We start from the raw sequence: 23,603 nt of genomic DNA on the forward strand, positions 1-23,603 counted from the left end.
TACCACATTTTCTTTATCCATTTCTTGGCTGAGGGGCATCCAGGTTGTTTCCAGGTTCTGGCTATTACAAATAAAGCTGGTATGAACATAGTTGAGCAAGTGTCCTTGTGGTATGCTTCAGCATCCTTTGGGTATATGCCCAAGAGTGGTATAGCTAAGTCTTGTGATAGGTTGATTCCCAATTTTCTGAGAAACAGCCACACTGACTTCCAAAGTGGCTGTACAAGTTTGCATTCCCACCAGCAATAGAGGGGTGTTCCCCTTGCTCCACATCCTCTCCAGCATGAGCTGTCACTTGTGTTTTTGATCTTAGCCATTCTGTTGTGTGTAAAATGGAATTTGAGTCATTTTGATTTGCATTTCCCTGACAGCTAAGGATGTTGAACATCTCAAGTGTTTCTTGGCCATTTGAGATTCTTCTGTTGAGAATTCTGTTTAGATCTGTAACCCATTTTTAATTGGATTATTTGGTTTGTTTTTTGAGTTCTTTATTTATTTTGGAAATCAGCCCTCTGTTGGATATCGGGTTGGTGAACATGTGTTCCCATTCTGTAAGCTTCTATTTTGTCCTATTGACAGTGTCCTTTGTCTTACAGAAGCTTTTCAGTTTCACGAGGTCCCATTTATTAATTGTCAATTGCTGGGGATATCTTTCTGTATGCTGTGAATGTGTTGCTCTGATTGATTGATAAATAAAATGCTGATTGGCCAGTAGCCGGGCAGGAAGAATAGTATAGGTGGGATAAGCAGAGAGGAGAATTCTGGGAAGTGGAATGCTGAGTCAGGAGATGCTGCCAGCGGCTGCTGCCATGAAAAGCAAGATGTACAGATACCAGTAAGGCCACATGGCAAGGTATAAATTTATAGAAATGGGTTAATTTAACATGTAAGATCTAGCTAGCAAGAAGCCTGCCACAGCCATACAGTCTTGTATAATATTAGAGGGACCAGCCTTAATATACATCCCAGGGGCTCAGGAGAGAGAACTACTAACGGTGAGGACTATTTTCAGGAAATAGGATCTCAGCACACCGAGCTCTATAGACCACTTGCTTTAATTCCTCTGGCATAACATCCACATATACACAGCTTCAGTTCTGTTCTCGTGCCTAGCTCCTTTCTTGCCTGATTTCTCTCTATATTTATCTACTGCTCCCTCTAAGTTCTATCTTAATTCTCTTGTCTTAATTCTGCCTCATCTAGGTCCTTTTCATCTTGTTCTTACCCAGCTAGTAGTTCCCCATCTGACTCTTCCTCATCTTTCATCTCGTTCCTCAGGTACTCTCCTCTAGCCCTTCAATCTAATTCTTCCCCATCTCAGTTTGTTCCTCTCAAGTTCTTACCCGTCTAGTTCTTCCATTCTCTTTTCTCTTCTCCGTCTCTCTGTGCCCTGGAAGTCCTGGTATATAAAGCCAGGCTTCCAGGGTCAAGCGGAGGGGTGATAAGAATCACATAGGGAGCCAATAACCGTTAATTATCATTTGCAACCTCAAAGGGAAGTGACCAATGGGGAAATGAATTAACTAAAGGCTAAATTCGGGTAATATCTAAGAAGAGGGAATCTCATGTGCTCAACTATAGTCTTAAACGTGATTAGTAGAAAATGTTAAGAATCTATAAGTTGCGAGGTCAATGGGAGAAAATAAAACTGTCTGCTTTTTTTCCTGTGGCTCCTATCTGTCCAAGCTATCTGCTGTTTTTCTGCAGGGTAGGGGAAAGTGTGCTCAGTCGCTAGGCAACCTGTGTTCAACTAGATGCCTCTGGTGATAGTTAAAGGGAGATCTGGAACCAGAGGCAAGGTTTGGGAAAGGAGGAAGTAAAGCTTAATTGGTATATCTGCCAGGCCATCTCAAATGGGTAGCCTGGATGCTTAAGTCTGTTCTTAGAAAGTACGGAGGTATCTCTGATAAGGTACTTTCCTCCATCTGGGGATGGACCTGGCCGGATGCTGCCAATGATGATAATTACAGGGAGGCTTGAACTGGGGTTTGGGCTGAGCATAGCTGTTAGCGCAGAAGGTTATCTAAATATTCCTAGAAGTGGTTAGATAAGGAGTTAGCAGTCTATAAAGTTAATCAGGCTGTAAGAAAGGAGGGTCCGAGCTGAATTGTGTAAAGCTATTACTTAACAAAGCTATTACTTAACGTCCACCTGACCTAGGTGGTGTCTCCTTGTGGAATTTACCTTAAATCAGGAGACTTGCATGTGGACTGTTATTACTGCTAGTCCTTGAAAGTGGCCAAGGGAGATATCTGATTCCAGAGAAAGCCTTTCCTGAGGCTGTTCTCCGAATACCTGGAATGTGTATGTCCAGAGAGTGATCAGTCCACACTGTTGGTCCTTCTTGGGGAAAAGTCAATTGGGAAAACTATGAAGGCACACATGACTTTCATAACAGAATACAGCTGATATATCACAAGCCAAGTAACACCAAAAACTCCTTGGGATTTGGCTTCCTCTGGAGGAATTCCCTGATTCCTCCAGGTAGTGACTTTGCCATAACCAGCTGAGTTCTTATAATATATTCCTGCGGCCCGCAGCAAAAATAGAGCTCTTGCTTAATAGAGTAATCTACTTTTGGATTTTTTTTTCTTTTGGTTTTTTGAGACAGGGTTTCTCTGTGTAGTTTTGGTTCCTGTCCTGGATCTCGTTCTTTAGACCAGGCTGGCCTCAAGCTCACAGAGATCCGCCTGGCTCTGCCTCCTGAGTGCTGGGATTAAATACTTTTGGATTTTTTAAAAATATTTTTATCTTAGCCGGGCGGTGGTAGTGCACGCCTTTAATCCCAGCACTCGGGAGGCAGAGCCAGGCAGATCTCTGTGAGTTTGAGGCCAGCCTGGGCTACCAAGTGAGTTCCAGGAAAGGTGCAAAGCTACACAGAGAAACCCTGTCTTGAAAAACCAAAAAAAATAAATAAATTTTATCTTTACAAAGGTTTTTATTTTGCATGTATTTGAATGTTTGCCTGTGTGTGTGTGCCTGTACATATATGGATATATGCATACCACATGCATATAGTTCCTACAGAGGCCAGAGGAAGTCAGATGCCATACTGGAGCTGGAGCAACAGCTGGTTGCAAGCCACCTGGCATGGGTGCTAGGAACTGAACTCGGGTCCTCTACGAAAGTGACAAGTGTTTTTACCTGTAGCAGGAATCTTAAAAGTTCTTATTAATAAAATCAAACCTAAGCCAGATGCTGCCAAGCGGCCGCACAACTGGCAGGTGAGAGAGATTTGTCCTGACCATGGGCCAGGTGGGACACAGGAAAACTACAGCTACAGTTAATCTTAGTACTGGTACTGTTAATGTTCTGTTTAGGAAGTTGTCTCCTATGCCAGTGCATTTGAGATTAGTTCCCACTTTCTCTTCTGTCAGGTTCAGTGTATCTGGACTTATGTTGAGGTCTTTGATCCACTTGGACTTGAGTTTTGTGCAGGGTGATAGATATGGATCAATTTACTTTCTTTTACATGCCAACATCCAATTATGCCAGTACCATTTGTTTAAGATGCTTTCTTTTATTTCATTTTATAATTTTGACTTTTTGGTGAAAATCAGGTGTTCATAATTGTGTGGATTAATGTCAGGGTCTTCGATTCAATTTCATTAATCCACATGTCTGTTTTTATACCAATACCAAGCTGTTTTTATTACCATAGCTCTGTAGTAGAGCTTGAAATCAGGGATGGTGATGCCTCCAGAAGTTCATTTTTTGTACAGGATTGTTTTAGCTATCCTGGGTTTTTTATTTTTCCATATGAAGTTGAATATTGTTCTTTCGAGGTCTGTGAAGGATTATGTTGGGATTTTAATGGAGATTGCATTGAATCTGTAGATTGCTTTTGGTAATTTTTACTATGTTAATCCTGCCTATCCATGAACATGGGTGATCTTTCCATCTTCTGATATCTTCTTCAATTTCTTGACATCATCATTTATTGAACCTGGAACTGGTGGTTTTGTGTACATTGTCTGGCCATTGAGCCCCTGGGTTTTCCCTGTCTCAGGCCCTCAACACTGGGATTACAGAGGTCTGCTACCACCTTCGGCCTTTTCCATGGGTGCTGGGGATCAGACTTTAAGTTCTAATGTTTGTATAGCAAGTAGTTCATCCACTGAGCCATCTCCTCAGCCTACAATTTTGATTTTCTTTATGGATGAATAAAACTTCATTGTAGGGGCTGGAGAGATGGCTCAGAGGTTAAGAGCACTGACTGCTCTTCTAGAGGTCCTGAGTTCAATTCCCAGCAACCACATGGTGGCTCACAACCATCTGTAATGAGATCTGGTGCCCTCTTCTGGCCTGCAGGGATACATGCAGGCAGAACATTATATATACAATAAATAAATCTTAAAAAAACACTTCATTGTATAACTCTCTCTCTCTCTCTCTCTCTCTCTCTCTCTCTCTCTCTCTCTCTCTCTCTCTCTCTCTATATATATATATATATATATATATATATATATATACACATAATGCATTTTTTGGACATCTAGGCTAACTCCAAGACTTAGCTATTGTAAATAGTGCCATAATAAACATGGATGTGCAGGTATTTCTGCTGTATACTAACTTCAGCATCAGCTCTGCCAGATGGTATTTCTATCTTCAGTGTTTTGAGGAACCTCTATGTTAATTTCTATAGTTGTTTGCATTAAGTTTGTGGTTGTTACTGCCCCCATGTTCTCTAGTATCTCAGTGTAGCTGTGATTTGTATTTCACTGATGGATAAAGATGGTGAATATTTTTCTCATAACGATTTGTAATTACTTTGAGAACTGTCCGATTCATTTGCCCATTTGTTGATTGGATGCCAATTTTGATGTCTGACATTCTGAGATTTTTATATATTATATACATTAACCACAATCAGGCATATAGATGTTAAACATTTTCTTGCTTTTCTTTACTGTGTTGTTTCATTTGCTCTGCATAAGCTTTCTGAATTCTTGTAAAACTATTTGTCCATGCTCTTTTGTCCTGGGCTATTAGAATGCTCTTCAGAAAGTCCTTGGCTATGCCTATAACTTGAAGTGTTTCACCTGTTTTCTTCTAGAAAGTTCAAGGTTTCAAAGTCTTAAGGTCTTGATCCAGGTTTGAATCAGTTTTCATGCAGGATGAGAGATAAGTGGTTTATTTTCATTTTCCTACATGTGGCTATCCAGATTTCCCAGTACCATTTGTTGAGGCTGCCTTTTCTCCATTATATGTTTGGATGTATTTGTTGAAAATCATGTGGTTATGTGCATTTAATTGTGTTTTAATTTTTATTCCATTGGTCTACATGCCTGTTTTGGTGCTAGCAACATTCTGTTTTTGTTAGTATGGCTCTATAGTATCATCTGAAATTGGGTACAGTGATTCCTCTGGCATTGCTCTTTCTGCTCAGAATAGTTTTGTCTATTTGGGGTATTTTGTGCTTCCATAATAAATCTTACCATTGTGTTTTCTGTTTCTGTGAAAAATGTAACTGGAATTTTTAATGGGGCTTGCATTGACTCTGTAGATTACTTTTGGTAGTTAACCATTTTTATAATATTAGTTCTGCCAATCAGTGTTCATAGGGAATCTTTCTTCAAGTATCTCCTTCAATTTCTTCAGCTTTTTAACCTTTTTAAAAACTCCTTGGTTACCTTTGTTCCTAGATAGAAACCCTTTCCCTTTTTGGATATTATTTGGAATGAAATTCTTTTCTTGATTTCTTTTTCAGTATGTTCAGTATTATTTAGGAACGCTACTAATTTTTGTTTATTTTTGTATTATCTGACTAAAATTGATTATCAGATCCAGTAATTTTAATGGAGTCTTCAGGAATATAAAACTTACTTTTCTTATTGTAATAACAAAGCAACTTAAGAAAGTAAGGGCTTATTTTGGCTTATGGCTCAAAGGTCCAGCCCATCATGGTAAGGACATAGGGATAGGACAGTGAGGCATCCAGTAACCTTGATCCACAGTAAGAAAACAGGAAGAGATAAATGCTAGTTCTTAGCTAACTTTTTTCTTTTTATTCCAGTTCATGGAATAATGCCACCCACAATAAGGTGTTGTATCTATTTCTAGTAACCTGATGTAGAAGCTCCTTTAGAGACATACTCAGAAATTTGTTTCCTGTATGGTTCTAAGTCAAGTCAAGTTGATAATATTAACTGCCAGAATGGTCTTGTAAGTATAGGATAATATTACTTGGAAATAAGGATAATTTGACTTTTTCCTTTCCTATTTGTATCCTCTGTTGTATGAATGCTAAATGGTCTTATAATAAAAACCCGGAGCCAGATATCAGGGTGAAAGCTGAAAGATCAGAGAAGCAGAGCAGCCACAGCTACCACCTCTTATCTTACCAACTCCTTAGCCTGAAAGAGAGAGAGTTTCTGTCTTCTCCCACCTTATATTCCTTTCTCTACCAGCCATATCATTTCCTGTCTCAACCTTCCTAGTGCTGGGATTAAAGCTGTGAGATCCTGAGTGCTGGGATTAAAGGTATGTGTCACCATTGCCTGGCTCTGTTTCTCTTTTAGACCAGATTAATCTTGTGTAGCCCAGTGTGGCCTTGATGGATCTCTGCCTCTGCTTCCTGTGTTCTATGATTAAAGGTGTGTGCCACCACTGCTTGGCATCTGTGTTTAATCTAGTGGCTTATTCTGTCCTTTGATCTTCAGGCAAGTTTTATTTCTTAGATTATAAACAATATATCACCATAATCCCTATTATTTCTTTTCTCTTGTTTAAATTCTCTGGATAAAACTTCAAGTAATGTATTGAGTAAGAATGGAGAAAATAGACACCCTTTTCATAGAGGAAATGCTTTCCCATTTTTTCCTTTCTTAGCCTAACATTATATGTTTCTCTCTCTCTCTTGCTGTTTCTTTCTTTCTTTCTTTCTTTTTCTTTTGGTATTTCGAGACAGGGTTTCTCTGTGTAGCTTTGGAGCCTGTCTTGGACCTCGCTCTGTAGACCAGGCTGGTCTCAAAATCATAGAGATCCACCTGCCTCTGCCACCTGAGTGCTGGAATCAAAGGCATGAGCCACCTCCGCCCGGCAGGATTTGTTTCTTTTATTCCTAATTTCTCAGGGCTTTTATCATGAAGATCATTCAGGTTTGTCAGTAGCCTTTTTACAGTGTGTTAAAATGATCATGTGATTTCTGTCACTGATAATGTTTATGCAATATTTATTCATTTTTGTATATTAACTATTCTTGCATTCCTCAAAATAGATCAGTCTGATCATGGTTAATTGTTTTTTATTAGTGTGTTGCTCACTTCAGGTTAAAAGTATTTAATTGAGAAATTTTACATCTATTTCCATGAGGGAAATTGGTCTTTTACTTAGTATCAAAAGCTGATAACAAGATAATACTGACATAAAGAAAAATAACACTATCAAACTTATTCTACAGTATTTTGTAAAATGGTTTGAAGATGTGACCAGAGAGATGACTCAATGGTTAATAGCTCTTGCTGTTCTTGTAGAGGACCCTGTTTGGTTCCTAGCACCCACATCTTCTAGCTCACATCTGCATGCTAACTCTAGCCCCAAAGGGTCTGACTCCATCTTCTGGTTTCTGCAGATATTTGCGGACATATGGCACATGTACATAAAGCAGGTTTACACATGTACACATAAATAAAAAAAATAATTTGAAGAGCATGTATATTAATTCTTCTTTTAAGGTCTAATAGAATCCCAGTGAATCCTGGGATTTTTTTTTTGTTGGCAGAATTGAATTTTTATACTCATTATAGATGTTTTCAAGTTGTTTATTAGCTCTTGTTTGGGTTTTAATAAGTCAGTGTGTCTAGGAATTTATCTTTTCTAGTTTTCTAAATTGTTGGAATATCCATTTTCAAAATATTCCTTAATGATTCTCTGCACTTCCTTAGTATCAATAAAAATGCCCCCCATACTCAATTTTATTGAGCTTTCTTTTACCTTTTTTGTTAGTTTCTAAGTATACCAATTTTGTCTATTTTTAAAGGAACCAATTATAGTCTTCATTAATTTTAATGTCTTTATTTCATTATTTTCCAAACTGACCTGTACTATTTATTTTTCTTTATTTTGATTTGGTTTATTTTTGCTTTTTTAAAAAAATTTGAGGTGCATGTTAGATTGTTTGAGTAGTCTCTGATTTTTTTCTATTTTTCTTTTATTGAAAATAGATCTTTTTCATACAACATATTTGATTACAGTTTCTCCTCCCCCAACTCCTCAACTCCTCCCCACCTCCCCTCCCATCTGAATCCTCACCCTTCTTTCCTTAGAAAACAAACAGAATGATAATGAAATCAAATGAAATAAGATAAAACAAACCTGAATATGATAAAACAGAAAAAAAGAACTAGAGAAAAAGCATAAGAAACATACATGTTAACACCCACAGGAATCTTATAAAAATACTAAACCAGAAGCCATAATATAATATGCAAAGGAGGACCATAAGATTAAAAAAATTTTAAGCTCTGACACAACATTATATGATGCAGAGAATCTCCAAAGATGCCATTGAGTTCATTTTGTGTTGGCCATCTACTGCTGGGCATGGGCCTGGCCTTAAGAGTGGTTTGTATCCCCAGTGAGACTCTGTTGGAAAAAGCTCATTTTTCATTTTTGAGTAGTTATTGATTGGAAATAGCTTCTGGGTTAGGGATAGGGGTTTGTGTTCTCTTTTTCTCTGAGCTCTGGGACTGCATCTGGTGCAGACCTATGCAGGCCCTGTGCATGCTTCTATAGTCTCTGAGTTCATGTGTATGTTGGTCCTGCTATGTTTAGACCTTGTTTCCTGGGTATTCTCCATCCTCTTTGGCTCTTATAATCCTTCTATCTCCTCTTTTGTAGGGTTCCCTGAGCCCTGAAGGGAGGGATTTAATGGAGATACTAGGTTTAGAGCTGAGTGTTCCAAGGTCTCACTAACTCTTTGCACATTGTCTGGCTGTGGATCTCTTAGTTTGTTACTATCTACTGCAGGAGGAAGTTTTTCTGATGATGGCCAAGCACAGCAGTGATCTATGAGTGTAGCAGAATGTCATTAGGAGTGATTCTACAGCTACATGAGTTCCCATGGGGCCCATTTGATTAGATGTAACCCAATCCTTGTACTGGAAGCTTCATTTGGTGACAGGATATGTCTAGTTGGGAGTCTGTCTCCCCTGTTATTTGGCTATTTCATTTAGATTGCCTTTATAATATGTATGTATTTTGGTAAGTTTCTACTATATTAGATTTCCATACTACTTCTTAAATGCCCCTTTAACTGTCCCTCCCTGTAATCCCTCCCACAATCCCCTCTCCTCCTCCTTCCCAATTGATCCTCTCATTCCAGCTCCCTCACCATATATGCATAATATCTATTTTATTTCTCTTTCCTAATGAGATCTATTTCCTCTTGTTCCTTACTCTATACCTACCCTTTGTAATTCTGTGGACTGTAGCTTGGTTATCATTGCCTTTATAGCTGATATCTACATAGAAGCAAATACATAACATATTCATCTTTCTGAGTCTAGGATACCTCACCCAGGGTGATTTTTTCTCTAGTGTTATCCATTGCCTACAAGTTTCATGATGTCATTTTTAATGTCTGAGTAATATTCCATTATCTAAATATATTACATTTTCTTTATCCATTCTTCTGTTGAGGGACAGATAGGTTTTTTTTTTTTTTCAAACTTCTGACTATTGTGAATAAAACAGCAATGAACATGGTTAAGCAAGTGTCCTTGTGGTAAGATGAAGTATTCTTGGGATATATACTGAAGAGTAGTGTAGCTGGATCTTGAAGTAAATTGATTCCCATCTTCCTGAGGAACTGCTGCACTGATTTCTGTAGTGGTTATACGAGTTTGCACTCCCAAGTTGTATTTCTTGGATGCAGCCAAAGGATGGATCCTGTTTTTATATCCATTCTGTTACTCTGTGTCTTAAAGTGGGGAATTGAGGCCATTGATGTTGAGAGATATCAATGGTCAATGATTGTGATTCTTGTAATTTTGTTGTTGTTTCTTGGGGGAGACCACCAAGGCCAGCAGAGTGTTGATCTATATAAGGTAAGAATGAAGTCCCATTAAACACTACTTAGTAGCCTGTGTTGATTCAAACAACTAGAGTCTGACACTGGATAGTTTCAGACATATTTAAGCACAGCACAATTTGGTGTAAAATTTCCTGGTGATAATTAACTCAGTCCTGTGTATACAACAAAGCTTAAGACATGATTATATTGCAACTCCTTGTAAAGTATGTGTGACTTCTTCCATAAAGATGAGTTCTATAGATTGACTACATGTGAAATCTATAAGGGTCCATGGGAGGATCGCTTGTGTTTTCTCAGTCATATAGACAGTGTACCAGTTACCAGGCTATAAACCACCTGAGTTGCTGTTTTTTAAAGATAGATCATTGAATCTACTCTGAGAAAAAAGATAAAGAAATAATAGGATAAATAGGTAGATCACTGAATCTACACTGAAGAAAAAGGGGAAGATATAAAAATGACAAAAGGTAGACTACTGAATCCATTATGAAAATAAAAAAGAGAGAATATGGTTATGATAAGATAAAAAGGGAGATTATGGAATCTACTTTTAAAAAGGAGCTACTTGTTTTAAATAAGAAAAGTAATGAAAAAATTTTGGTCTGAGTTTATCAGATGTTACTGGACTGGACATTAATATATATAATGGAGTTTTTATCTGAAACTGTCAAATGTTAATGGACTAGACATCATTAATGTAATTTTTGGCTGTATATATTGTATATACTTATTGGATAGTTTTTCTTGTATTAGTTATAAGCCTTTTTTAATTTTAGACAAAAAGAGAGGAAATGTGGTGGCATTGTGTTCCCCAAAATATTGTGTACCTTAATAAACTTATCTGGGGTCAGAGAACAGAAAAGCCACAAGATACTTAGGCTAGAAAATGTTAGCACACGCCTTTAATCCTAGCATTCCAGAGACAGAAATCCCTCTGGATCTCTGTGAGTTCAAGGCCGCATAGGAAACAGCCAGGCATGGTGACACATGCCTTTAATCCCAGAAAGCAGCCTTTAATCCCAGGGAGTGTTGGCAAAAACAGAAAGATATATAAGGTGTGGAGACCAGAAACTAGAGGCATTTGGCTGGTTAAGCATTTGCCTGGTTAAGCTTTCAGGCTTTCTAGCAGCAGTTCAGCTGAGAGCTATTGGGATGAGGACACAGAAGCTTCCAGTCTGAGGAAACAGGACCAGCTGAGGAATTGGCGAGGTGAGATAGCTGTGGCTTGTTCTGTCTCTCTGATCTACCAGCATTGACCCCAATAACTGGCCTCGGGTTTGATTTTATTAATAAGAACATTTAAGATTCATGCTACAAATGTCTCCCCCAAAGTTGGGTTTTATAGATTGATTGAGAAACAGTGCTCAAGATAAGGGTCTGAGGAGGGTGACTGAGATAAACATAAGAGTCTGGGGGAGCCAGATGTGGCATGGCAGTACAGATAACACAGAGGTCACCAGGCTATTAACCACATCCATGTCCAGCCTTCTGGGTGGAAAACAAGTTTATACATCTATTCCTTTGAAGAGACAACCCTGCATGTTTAACATTCCTGGTTTTCCTAGTACTCATCTGTGAGCCCAAAGACCTCTGTGCGCCTTACAGCTGCTGCTATTATATGTGTATTTCCCTTCTTTTGACTTTGCTGGTCTGGAATTATTCCCTGTGTTTTCATATGTGTACTTTAGTAGGTTGTACTTTACCTTCCAGCACCTTCTGTAGGGCTGGATTTGTAGATAGAAACTGCTTAAATTTGGTTTTGTCATGGAATGTGTTAATTTCTCCATCTATGGTGACTGAAAGTTTTGCTGAGTGTAGTAGTCTGGGCTGGCATTTGTGGTTTCTTGGAGTCAGCAGAAATCTGTCCAGGCCTTCTGGCATTTAGAGTGTTCATTGAGAAGTCAAATGTTATTCTGACAGGTCTGCCTTTATATGTTACTTGGTCATTTTCCCTTGCAGCTTTTAATATTCTTCCTTTGTTCTGTACATTTAGTGTTTTGATTATTATGTGTCAAGGTGACTTTATTTTCTGGACCAGTCTATTTGGTGTTCTGTATGCTTCTTGTACTTTGATAGGCATCTCCTTCTTTAGGTTAGAGAAATTTTCTTCTATGATTTTTTTGAAAATATTTTTGTGCCTTTGAGCTATGTTTCTACTCTTTCTTCTATTCCTATAATAATAGGCATATTATATTCCTAAGATCTTAGGTTTGATCTTTTCATAGTGTCCCATATTTCCTGTCTGTTTGTGCCAAGAGTTTTTAGATTTAACATTTTCTTTGACCAATGTATCCATTTCTTTTATTGTGTCTTCAAATTCTGAAATTGTCTTCCATCTCTTGTAGTGTGTGGGTAAAGCTTGCCTCTGTGGATCTTGTTCGAGTTCCTAAAGTTTTCATTTCCAGATTTCTGTCAGTTTGGGTTTTCCTTTATTGATTCTATTTCCACTTTCAGGTCGTGAACAATTTTAACTTATTTCCTTCCACTTTTCTGTGTTTTTATAGATTTCTTTTGGCGATTTATTAATTTCCTTTAAGGACCTCCATCATATTCAAAAAGGCTGTTTTTTTTTTTTTTGAGAAAAACTCTGACCAAATAATCTTAAGTTTTATTTAAATAACCTCCAGTGAGAACACAGCAGACTAATCAACCATTTCCTCACCACCAATTCACCTCATCAGGGTGGTGTGCCTCTCAATGGAGGCAGCCTTGGCCTCGACCCCGACCAGATGCTGGGGGAGCATCCACAGTGGAGCGGGGGTTCTTGATAGTCTCATCCACGGATACAATAAGGCATGCAGCCTCAGACGCTGCTGTTAGGGCATTGATGCGCACCATGGCCGGCTCCCACACGAAGGCCTGGAAGTTGTCGGCGATGTCCTCATTGTTGATGTCCACCCCATACCACATACCCCCCTGTGCATGCCGAGCCCGCAGCTTGTTAAGGATGTTTGTGGCGTCGAAGCCAGCATTGTCACATAGCTGTCGTGGGATAATTTCCAGGGCCTTGGCATATGCCCCGATCAACAGCTGCTGTTTCCCTGGAATGGTCCTTGAGTAATCCCGCAGGTATTTGGAGAGCTCCATCTCAATGGCCCCACCACCAGCCACCACAGAGTCATTCTTGATGGCTCTCCTCACGATCATGATAGCATCATGCAGGGACCGCTCTGTCTCCTCCATAAACTGCTCAGCCCCACCACGGAGGATGATGGTACATGTCTTGGCCTTAGGGCAGCCAGTGAAGAAATTGTACCTCTCGCCTCCAATTTGGGTTTCTTCAAACACCTGGCAGTGGCCCAGCACATCTGGATTCAGAGAATTCACACTGGTCTGGATTGAGCCTCCACAGGCCATCATTGTCCTCTTCAGATCCTCCTCTGGCACGCGGCCAGCACAGAACATGTCCCTATCAGCAAAGTACTGGGTGGCCACATCCCCAATGGGGAGTTTGGACAAGATGACTTTGGCTCCAGACTCATGGATCTTCTCTAATTTGTCATAGAGAATGTTCCACTCAGCATCAACAATTGCCTGGTAATCCTCTGCTGTGTGGACTCTGATTTCAGCATTATCTTTCTCTGCTTTCAGCTCGAGCTCAACATTTAAGAGGGCGATCTTGGGGTTCTTATACTTCTTGGGCTGCATTTCAAACCCAGCATAAGAGAAAGTCTTCTTGAATGCGACACCAGCCACCAGCTGAGACTCCTCTAGGGCTCCACCCTGCACTTTCTTGATGCCAATCATTTTAAGCTGCAGCAACTCATCAAGCATCATCACAGCATCAACCACCATCTTGGCGAAGAAGACCTTCTGCTGAGAGATCAGCTTGGAGCTCAGGGCTGTCATTGCACACTTCTCCAGCATCTTCCTCTGTTCTACTTTATCTTGCTTCTTCACAGTCACAGCAATCTCTCTGATCTTGTCAACAGCCAGCTGGGTGGCTGTGCGGAAAGCTCGGATGATGATCTGAGGGTGCAAACCTTCCTCCACGTAGGGCTTCACCTGCTTCAGAAACTCGGCAGCCAGCAAGGTCACTGAGGTGGTGCCATCACCAACCTCAGCGTCTTGGGATTTGGCAATGTCCACTAAGGTCTTTGCTGCAGGATGGACGACATCGAGGAGTTTCAGAATTGTGGCCCCATCAATAGAAATTGTTGCCTTGCCTCGACCATCCACAATAAGCTTGTCCATGCCACGGGGACCCAGTGTGGTTCTTACAGCCTCAGCAACCACCTGGCAGGCACTGATGTTACTCACAAGCTGAGGGATGCCTTGGGAGCTATCAGTCCCTTCTTTCAACAGGATAACTGGTGTGGGCATCATCTTGGAAGCGGCTTCAGGGGACCGCAACTCGTCTGTTCTCGGCCTCGGAACCGCCCACCCGCGCCGGAGGAATCCTCCCAAAAAGGCTGTTTTAATGTCTTTTTTTCTTGTGTTTCAGCTATGTTGGAATATTCAGGGCCTGTTGAGGTAGGGTTGCTGGACTGTTGTGGAGACATTATTGTCCTGGCTGTTGGTGATTGTGGGTTTTTTGTTTGTTTGTTTTGTTTTTCGAGACTGGGTTTCTCTGTGCAGCTTTGCGTTTTTATGGTGGCATCTAGGCATCTGGGATTTGGAAGATTGTAGTTCTAGGTGCTGATATCTGGTCTGGTCTTTGTGGGTGGGTGTTTGTTCCTCAGTTTGTTTCCTCTCTTGTTCTTAGGAGAGTGGCAGCTATGTGTTGTCTGGTCGGAAATCTTCTGGGGTCCTGATTGGTGTGGGGACTGGGGATTCCAGGTAAAATGTGTTTCCTGGTATTAGGGCCTGACACTTAGGAATGAGGATGGGCTGGGGATGGTAGAGGAGGGAAGAAAGCAGAGTGTTTCACTAGAATCTTCTTAGTTAGTCCCATGGGAATGAGTGCAGAGAGTGAGGAGAGACCACAGCAGAAGGTCTGCTACAGAGCTGGGGATGAGACTGGGGGATTGGACTTGGAGGAGAGATGGGAAAGAAGAGCTGCAGTTAGCCTACTTGCTTCCCTGGTCAGAGTGGCCTTTGAGTTCCCAGGGAGTGCCTGCTGGAGTTGGGGGCTGGGACCAAGCAATGGTCAGGAGAATGAAGTTTGGCAGGGAAGATCAGTGTGATCTATTGGAAATGGGCATAGGAGGAGAAAGGAGGCTGCCCTGTGGCAGGTGTTCTGCTGCAGAGCTGGGGATGAGAGTGAGGAATTGGATTTGGAGGTGCAAAGGGAGAGGTAAAATTCTGCAGTCAGCCTACCTGTTTTCCTGGCTGCAGTAGCCTGTGGGTTCCCAGGGAGTGCCTGCTGGAGTTGGGGGCTGGGATGATGCAAGAGTTGGGGAGGGAGGTTAGGAGGGGAAAATCTGTGGGATCCATTGGAGATTGGTGGGGGAAGCCTGCCACAGGTTTTCAACTGTAGATCTGGGGATGAGACTGGGGGATTGTATCTGAAGGAGCCTTCTGATAGTTGCTTCTTTCAGTGGGGATTGAATAGTGGCTCCAAGTGCTTTATTTAAGCACTCATAATTACAAACTCCCCTCTTAGAACTTCTTGTATTATATTCTAAAAATTCTAATGAATTGTTTTCACTTTCAGATATAGGATTTTTTTGAATGTCCTTATTGATTTTTTTCAGTGATCATTCCAGAGTGTTGCTTAATCTTGCATATATTTATATATTTCCTGTGGTTTCTCTTGCTATTAAGTTGTAGTTTGATTCCATTATGACCTGATTAAATGAAAGAAGGTTTTTCTTTTGTGTTTGCTTTGTGACCTAGAATGAGTTCTTTTCAGAGAAGGATCCATTTGGTGCTTAGCATGTGTATTCCAGAGCTGTCAGATACATTGTCCCGTAGCTGTTGGTTAAGTCCCTTTCATCTGTCGTGCAGTGTAACTCCAGAACTTCACTGTGATTTTTTTTGTCTGAGTAGTCTGTCAATTAATGATAAGGAGTATTGGTCTAGCTATTCATGATAATGGGCATTGAAATCACCCACTATTATGGTATCTGGACCTGTCTTTCCTTCTATCAAGTAGGGTTTTATGAAATTGAATGTACCCCTCATTATAATATGTAGTGATCGTATTTGTCTCATCTAATTTTTGCCTAAAGACTACTTTATTAGAACTATAGTTACTTCTGCTTGTTTGCAGCTTCAACTTGCTAAATTTATACATGCTTTTCCATCCTTTTGTTTTAATCTGTCTTTGCCAGTGAGCTGCATTTCTTTTTTTTCACTTATTTTACGTACTGACCAGATTCCCCTCCCTTCTCTCCTCTGACTCCTTCCTCCACCTTCCCTCTCTACGCCCCCATCCACTCCTCCTCCATTCAGAAAGGGGCAGGCCTCCTATGGGAGTCAACACAGCATGGCACATCAAGTAGAGGCAAGACCAAGCTCCTCTCCCTGCATCAAGGCAACCCAGCTTGGGGAATAGGTTCCCAAATGCCAGCTCAAGTACCAGGGGCAGGTCCCAATCACACTGCTAGGAGCCCTACAAACAGTCCAAGCTACACAACTGTTACATACATGCAGAGGGCCTAGGTGGATCCCTTGCAGGCTCTCTCACTGTGGGTCCAGTGTCTGTGAGCTCCCACTAGCTCAATTTGGCTATCTCTGTGGATTCTCCTGTCACAACCTTTACCACCCCCTTCCCCACCCCTGGCTCCTACAATCCTTCCTCTCTCTTGAACAGGACTCCCGGAGCTCTCTCTGCTCAACAGGACTCCCAGAGCTAGACCCAGTGATTGGCTGTGGATCTCTGCATCTGCTTCTATCAGTTACTGGATGAAGGTTCTATGATGACAATTAGGGTAGTCACCAATCTGATTACAGGAGAAAGCCAATTCAAGCACCCTCTCCACTATTGCTAGGAATCTTAGCTAGGGTCATTCTTGTGGGTTCCTGGGAATGTCCCTGGTACCAGGTTTCTCCCTAATCCCATAATGGCCCCCTCTATCAAGATATCTCTTTTATTACTCCCCCCTCCATCCCTCTCCAAACTTGACTATACTGATCCCTCATGTTCCCATATCTGCATCCCCCCTCCCGCACCCCCAGTTTACCCAGGAGAGCCTCTTCTATTTCCTTTTCCCAGGAACATCCACGTGTCTCTCTTTGGGCTCTCCTTTTTACCTAGCTTTTCTGGGGCTGTGGATTGTAGCTTGGTTATCCTTTACAGCTAACATCCACTTATGAGTGAGTACATACCATGTTTGTCTTGCACTCAGGATGATTTTTTTTCTAATTCCATCCATTTGCCCTCAAATTTCATGATGTCATTGTTTTTTTAGTGCTGAGTTATTACTCCATTGTGTAAATGTACCATATTTTCTTTGTCCATTCTTTGGATGAGGGGCATCTAGGTTGTTTCCAGGTTCTGGCTATTATGAATAATGCTGCTATGAATATAGTTGAGCAGTTGTCCTTGTGGTATGATTGAGCATCCTTTGGGTATATACCCAAGAGTGGTATAGCTGGGTCTTGAGGTAGATTGATTCCCAGTTTTCTGAGAAACCATCATACTGATTTCCAAAGTGGCTGTACAAGTTTGCACTCACACCAGTGGTGGAGTGTTCCCCTTGCTCCACATCCTCTCCAACATAAGCTGTCTTCAGTGTTTTTGATCTTAGCCATTCTGACAGGTGTAATATGGTATCTCAGAATCGTTTTGATTTTCATTTCCCTGATAACTAAGAATGTTGAGCAATTCCTTAAATGTCTTTCAGCCATTTGAGAATTCTGTTTAAATCTGTACCTCATTTTTAAATTGGATTATTTGGTATTTTGATGTCTAGTTTCTTGAGTTCTTTATATATTTTGCAGATCAACCCTCTGTCAGATGTGGAGTTGTTTGTAGATGTAACCAACGGTCTTATAAAATAAGAAACACAGAGCCAATTCAGAGAAGAAAGCCAAGAGGTCAGAGCTAAGAGCCTCACCCTTCCTGATTCAGGGATCCTCTCCAGCCAAGAGAGCTCTCCGAAAAGGACCTACTTCCTGTGTGTCTGTCTTTAAAGTCTTCCTGTTCTGCCTTCTCATTGGTTGTAAACCCAAACATGTGACTGCCTCGTCACTGCCTGAATGTACCGCCCTCCAGGTCCTTAAAGGCGTGCGCCACCACCGCCACGCACTTGCTATGACTCTAATAGCTCTGACCCTTAGACAACTTTATTTATTAACATACAATTAAAATCACATTTCAGTATAAGTAAAATACCACCACAGTTGTTGAACATTTTTCCCATTCTGTAGGCTGTCATTTTGTCTTTCTTATTTACTGTGTCCTTTACCTTACAGAAGCTTTTCAGTTTCAGGAGGTCCCATTTATTAATTGTTGATCTCAATGTCTGTGCTACTGGTGTTATAGGCAGGAAGTAGTCTCCTGTGCCAAAGTGTTCTAGGCTAGTTTCTACTTTCTCTTCTATCAGGTTTGCTGTGATTGGATTTATGTTGAGATCTTGAACTTGAGTTTTATACAGGGCAATAGATAGGGATGTATTTGCATTTTTCTATATTCCAACATCCAGTTATGCCAGCACCATTTGTTAAAGATGCTTTCTCTTTTCCAATGTATAATTTTGGCTTTTTTGTCAAAAATCAGGTGTTCATAGGTAGATGAATTTATGTCAGGGTCTTTGATTCAATTCCATTGATCCACCTGTTATAATGCCAATACCAAGCTGTTTTTATTACTATAGTTCTGTAGTAGAACATGAAGTCAGGGATGGTGATACCAACAGAAGTTACTTTATTATATAGGATTGTTTTAGCTTTCCTGAATTTTTTGTTTTTCCATATGAAGTTGAGTATTGTTCTTTTCAGGTCTATGAAGAATTGTGTTGGGGATTACATTGAGTCTGTAGATTGCCATTTTTAGTATGTTTATCCTATCTATCTATGAATATGGGAAATCTTTCCATTTTCTGATATCTTCTTTGATTTCTTTCTTCAAAGACTTAAAGTTCTTATCATATAGGTCTTTCACTTGCTTAGTTAGAGTTACCCCAAGGTATTTGATATTATTTATGGCTATTGTAAAGGATGATGTTTCTCTGATTTCTTTCTCAGCCCGTTTATCATTTGTATGTAGGAGGGCTACTGGTTTTTGTTTTTGTTTTTTTGTTTTTTTTTAGTTAATCTTGTATTCAGCCACATAACTTAAGGTGTTTATCAGCTGTAGAAGTTCCCTGGTAGAATTTTTGGGTCACTTATGTATACTATCATCATATCATCTGCAAGTAGCGAAAGTTTGACTTCTTCCTTTCCAATTTGTATCCCCCCATCTACTTTTGTTGTCTTATTGCTCTAGCTAGAACTTTAAGTACTATATTGAATAAATATGGGGAGAGAGGACAGCCTTGTCTTGTTTCTGATTTTAGTATAATTGCTTTGAATTTCTCTCTATTTAATTTGATGTTGGCTGCCAGCTTGCTGTAAATTGCCTTTATTATGTTTAGGTATGTCCCTTGTCTCCCTGATCTCTCTAGGACCTTTATCATGAAGGGGTGTTGGATTTTGTCAAAGGCCTTTTCAGCATCTAATGAGATGATCATGTAGGGTTTTTTCAGTTTGTTTATATGGTGTATTACATTGACAGATTTTCGTATGTTGAGCTATCCATGCATCTCTGGGATGAAGCCTACTTGAGCATGGTGGATGATTTTTTTTGATGTGTTCTTGAATTTGGTTTGCCAGTATTTTATTGAGTATTTTTGCATCAATGTTCATGAGGGAGATTGGTCTGTAATTCTCTTTCTTTGTTGCATCTTTGTGTGGTTTGGGTATCAGGGTAACTAGCCTCATAAAAAGAGTTTGGTAATGTTCCTTCCGTTTCTATTGTGTGGAACAATTTGAGGAGTATTGGAATTAGCTTTTCTTTGAAATTCTGGTAGAATTTTGCACTGAAACCACCTGGCCCTAGGCTTTTTTTTTTAAGTTGGGAGACTTAATGAGTGCTTCTATTTCCTTAGGAGTTATAGGTCTATTCAGATTGTTTATCTGGTCTTGATTTAATTTGATATGTGGTACCTGTCCAGAAAATTGTCCATTTCTTTTACATTTTCCAACTTTGTGGAGTATAGCTTTTTTTTTTTTTTTTTTTTTTTTTTTTTTTTTTTTTTTTTTTTTTTGGTTTTTCGAGACAGGGTTTCTCTGTGTAGCTTTGCGCCTTTCCTGGAACTCACTTGGTAGTCCAGGCTGGCCTCGAACTCACAGAGATCCGCCTGGCTCTGCCTCCCGAGTGCTGGGATTAAAGGCGTGCGCCACCACCGCCCGGCTGAGTATAGCTTTTTTAAGTATGACCTAATGATTCTCTGGATTTCCTCCGTGTCTGTTATGTCCCTCTTTTAGTTTCTGATTTTGTTAATTTGGATATTCTCTCTCTGCCTTTTAGTTAGTTTGGATACGGGTTTGTCTATCTTGTTGATTTTCTCAAAGAACCAACTCTTTGTTTAATTGATTTTTTTTGTATTCTCTTTGTTTCTATTTTATTGATTTCAGCCCTGAGTTTGATTATTTCCTGGTGTCTATTCCTCCTGGGTGAGTTTGCTTGTTTTTGTTCTAGAGCTTTCAGATGTGCTGTTAAGTCACTAGTGTGGGATTTCTCCAACTTCTTTATGTGGGCACTTAGTGTTATGAACTTTCTCTTAGCACTGCTTTCAAAATGTCCCGTAAGTTTGGGTATGTTATGCATTCATTTTCATTGAATTCTAGGAAGTCTTTAATTTCTTTATTTCTTCTTTGACCCAGTGGTGATTCAGTTGAGCATTATTCAGTTTCCATGAGTTTGTAGGCTTTCTGTAATTTGTGTTGTTGATTTCTAACTCTAAGCCATGGTGATCTGATAAGATACAGGGAGTTATTCCAGTTTTTTTGTGTCTATTAAGATTTGCTTTGTGACCAAGTATGTTGTTAGTTTTAGAAAAGGTTCCATGAGGTGCTGAGAAGAAGGTATATTCTTTTGTGTTTGGGTGAAATGTTCTATAGATGTCTGTTAAGTTCATTTGAGTCATAACATCTGTCCCTTATTTCTCGGTTAAGTTTCTGTTTGACAGACCTGTCCATTGGTGAGAGTGTAGTTTTGAAGTCCACCACTACTAGTGTATGGGATTTGATGTGTGATTTAAGCTTTAGTAATGTTTCTTTTACAAACGAGGGTTGTAAGCAGAGTTTTCCTGTCCTACAGCTGTACTCAATCACCAAGAGGCTTAATATTAATTACAAGTGCTCAACCAATAGCTCAGGCTTGTTACTAGCTAACTCTTACATTTAAATTAACCTATATTATCTATGCTTTGCCACGTGGCTTGGTACCTTTTCTCAGTACAACATGCCCATCTTGCTTCTCTCTCATCTGCTTGCAACTCCAGTCTCTGCCTGTCTTCCAATATTCTCCTAGTCTGGTTCTCATGCCTAACTTCTTCCTGTTCAGCTATTGGCCAGTCAGCTTGTTTATTAAACCAATCACAGTGACAAATCTTCACAGTGTACAAACATACAAATCTCCACAGCAGTGGGTGCTGTTGTACTTGGGGCATAAATGGTCAGAATTGAGACTTCATCTTGATGGATTTTTCCTGTGATGAATATGAAATGTCCTTCTCCATCTCTTTTGATTAGCTTTAGTTTGAAGTCTAGTTACACTAGCTTGCTTCTTAGTTTCATTTTACTGGAAAATCTTTTCCCAACCCTTTACTCTGAGGTGTAGCATGAATCTTAAAAGGTCTTATTAATAAAAATAAACCTGGAACCAGGTATTGGGGTGAACGCTGAAAGGTCAGAGAGACAGAACAGGCCACAGCTAACTTCACCTTGACAAGTTCTCAGCCGATCCTGTTTCCTCAAACTGGAAGCCTCTGAGTCCTCATCCAGAATGGGTTTCAGCTGAACTGCTGCTCAAAAGCCTAAAAGCTTAACCAGGCTCTAGTTCCTGGTCCTCACACCTTATATACCTTTCTGCTTCCTGCCATCACTTCCTGGGATTAAAGGCATGTGTCACCATGCCTAGCTGTTTCCAGCGTGGCTTTGAACTCACAGAGATCCGGATGGACCTCTCTTTGCCTCCAGAACACTAGGATTAAAGTTGTGTGTGCCACCATTTTCTGGCCTCTTATGTTTATCTAGTGGCTGTTCTGTTCTCTGACCCCAGATAAGTTTATTAAGGTGCACAATGTATTGGAGAACACAATATCACCATACTGAGGTAAAGCCTGTCTTTGAAGTTGATGTATATTTCTTGTATGCAGCAGAAGGATGGATCCTGTTTTCATATCCATTATGTTAGCCTGTATCTTTTTATAGGCGAATTGAGTCCATTGATATGAAGAGCTATTAATGACCAGTGATTGTCAATTTCTGTTATTTTTTGGTTTTGGTGGTGGTGGTGGTAGTGTATGTATATGTTTCCTTTCTTTGGGTTTTGCTGGTGTGAGATTATCTATTGCCTGTGTTTTTGTGGGTGTAGGTAACTTCTTGGGTTGGAGTTTTCCTTCCAGTACTTTCTGTATGGCTAGATTTGTTAATAGGTATTGTTTAAATCTGGTTTTATTATAAAATACTTTGTTTTCTCCATCTATCATTATTGAAAGTTTTGCTGGGTATGGTAGTCTAAGCTGGCATCTGTGGTCTCAGTGTCTGCAAAATGTCTGTCCAGGACCTTCTGGCTTTTAGAGTCTCTATTGAGAAGTTGGGTGTAATTCTCATAGGTCTGTCTTTATGTGTTACTTGGGCTTTTTCCTTTGTAGCTCTTAATATTCTTTCTGTATTCTGTATGTTTGATGTTGGGAAAGTTTTCTTAAATGTTTTCTGTGCCTTTGAGCTGGGATTCTTCTCCTTCTTCTATCCCTATTATTCTTATATTTGATCTTTTCATGTTGTCCCAGATTTCCTTGATGTTTTGTGTTAGGAATTTATTAGGTTTAACATTTTCTTTCACTAATGAATCCATTTCCTTTATGGTATCTTCAATGCCTAAGATCCTCTCTTGTATTCATTTCTTGTATTCTGGAGATGCTTGTATCTGCAGTTCCTGTTCTCTTCCCCAAATTTTCCATTTGCAGAATTCCCTCAGTTTGTGTTCTCTTTATTGCTTCAGTTTCAATTTTCAAGTCTCAAACTGTTTCCTTTGCCTGTTTGATTGTTTTTCCTTAAATTTCTTGGCTTTCTTTAAGGGATTGGTTGATTTCTTCCATTTTTTTTTTTTTTTGCCTTTTCCTTGATTTCTTAAGGGAATTTTTCATTTCCTCTTTAAGGGCCTCTGTCATCTTCATAAAGTTATTTTTAAGATTATATTCTTGTGTTTCAGCTGCGTTTGAATGTTCAGGTCTTGCTGCTGTAGGATCACTGGGATCTGGTGGTGCCATGTTTCCCTTTCTGTTGTTGAATGTATTCTTACACTGGCGTTTATGCATCTGTTCTTCCAACTGGTGTGGGTTGTGCCTATGCCCATGTAGTCTGCTGTGGGGTATCAAGGGAGGGCTGGCCATGAGGAGGATTACCAGATTCATGGGTTTGAGCAACAGAGTGGGTCTTGGGAACAGATTCCAGTGGGTGGCAGTGGTGC

General features: G+C 40.0%; 2 protein-coding genes across 15 annotated transcripts in view; one reads left to right on the top strand and one right to left on the bottom strand.

Moving 5' to 3' along the window:
• The window catches only part of Vsig1 (V-set and immunoglobulin domain containing 1), a 177,680-nt gene that overhangs the window by 49,286 nt on the left and 104,791 nt on the right, over nucleotides 1-23,603 (top strand). The gene's annotated exons all lie outside the window — the stretch shown is intronic.
• On the bottom strand, nucleotides 12,626-14,424 carry LOC128109668 (T-complex protein 1 subunit eta-like). The gene has a single exon (XM_052736884.1). The coding sequence runs from the start codon at nucleotides 14,363-14,365 to the stop codon at nucleotides 12,734-12,736; it is 1,632 nt and encodes a 543-aa protein (XP_052592844.1). The 5' UTR covers nucleotides 14,366-14,424; the 3' UTR covers nucleotides 12,626-12,733.

This window comes from Peromyscus californicus, unplaced genomic scaffold, assembly GCF_007827085.1.
Source record: "Peromyscus californicus insignis strain IS unplaced genomic scaffold, ASM782708v3 Scaffold_10__1_contigs__length_136768540, whole genome shotgun sequence".
Taxonomy (NCBI): domain Eukaryota; kingdom Metazoa; phylum Chordata; class Mammalia; order Rodentia; family Cricetidae; genus Peromyscus; species Peromyscus californicus.

Bases quoted from the DNA above. Each gene is read 5' to 3' on its own strand.
- LOC128109668 (XM_052736884.1), bottom strand. From the start codon at position 14,365: ATGATGCCCACACCAGTTATCCTGTTGAAAGAAGGGACTGATAGCTCC.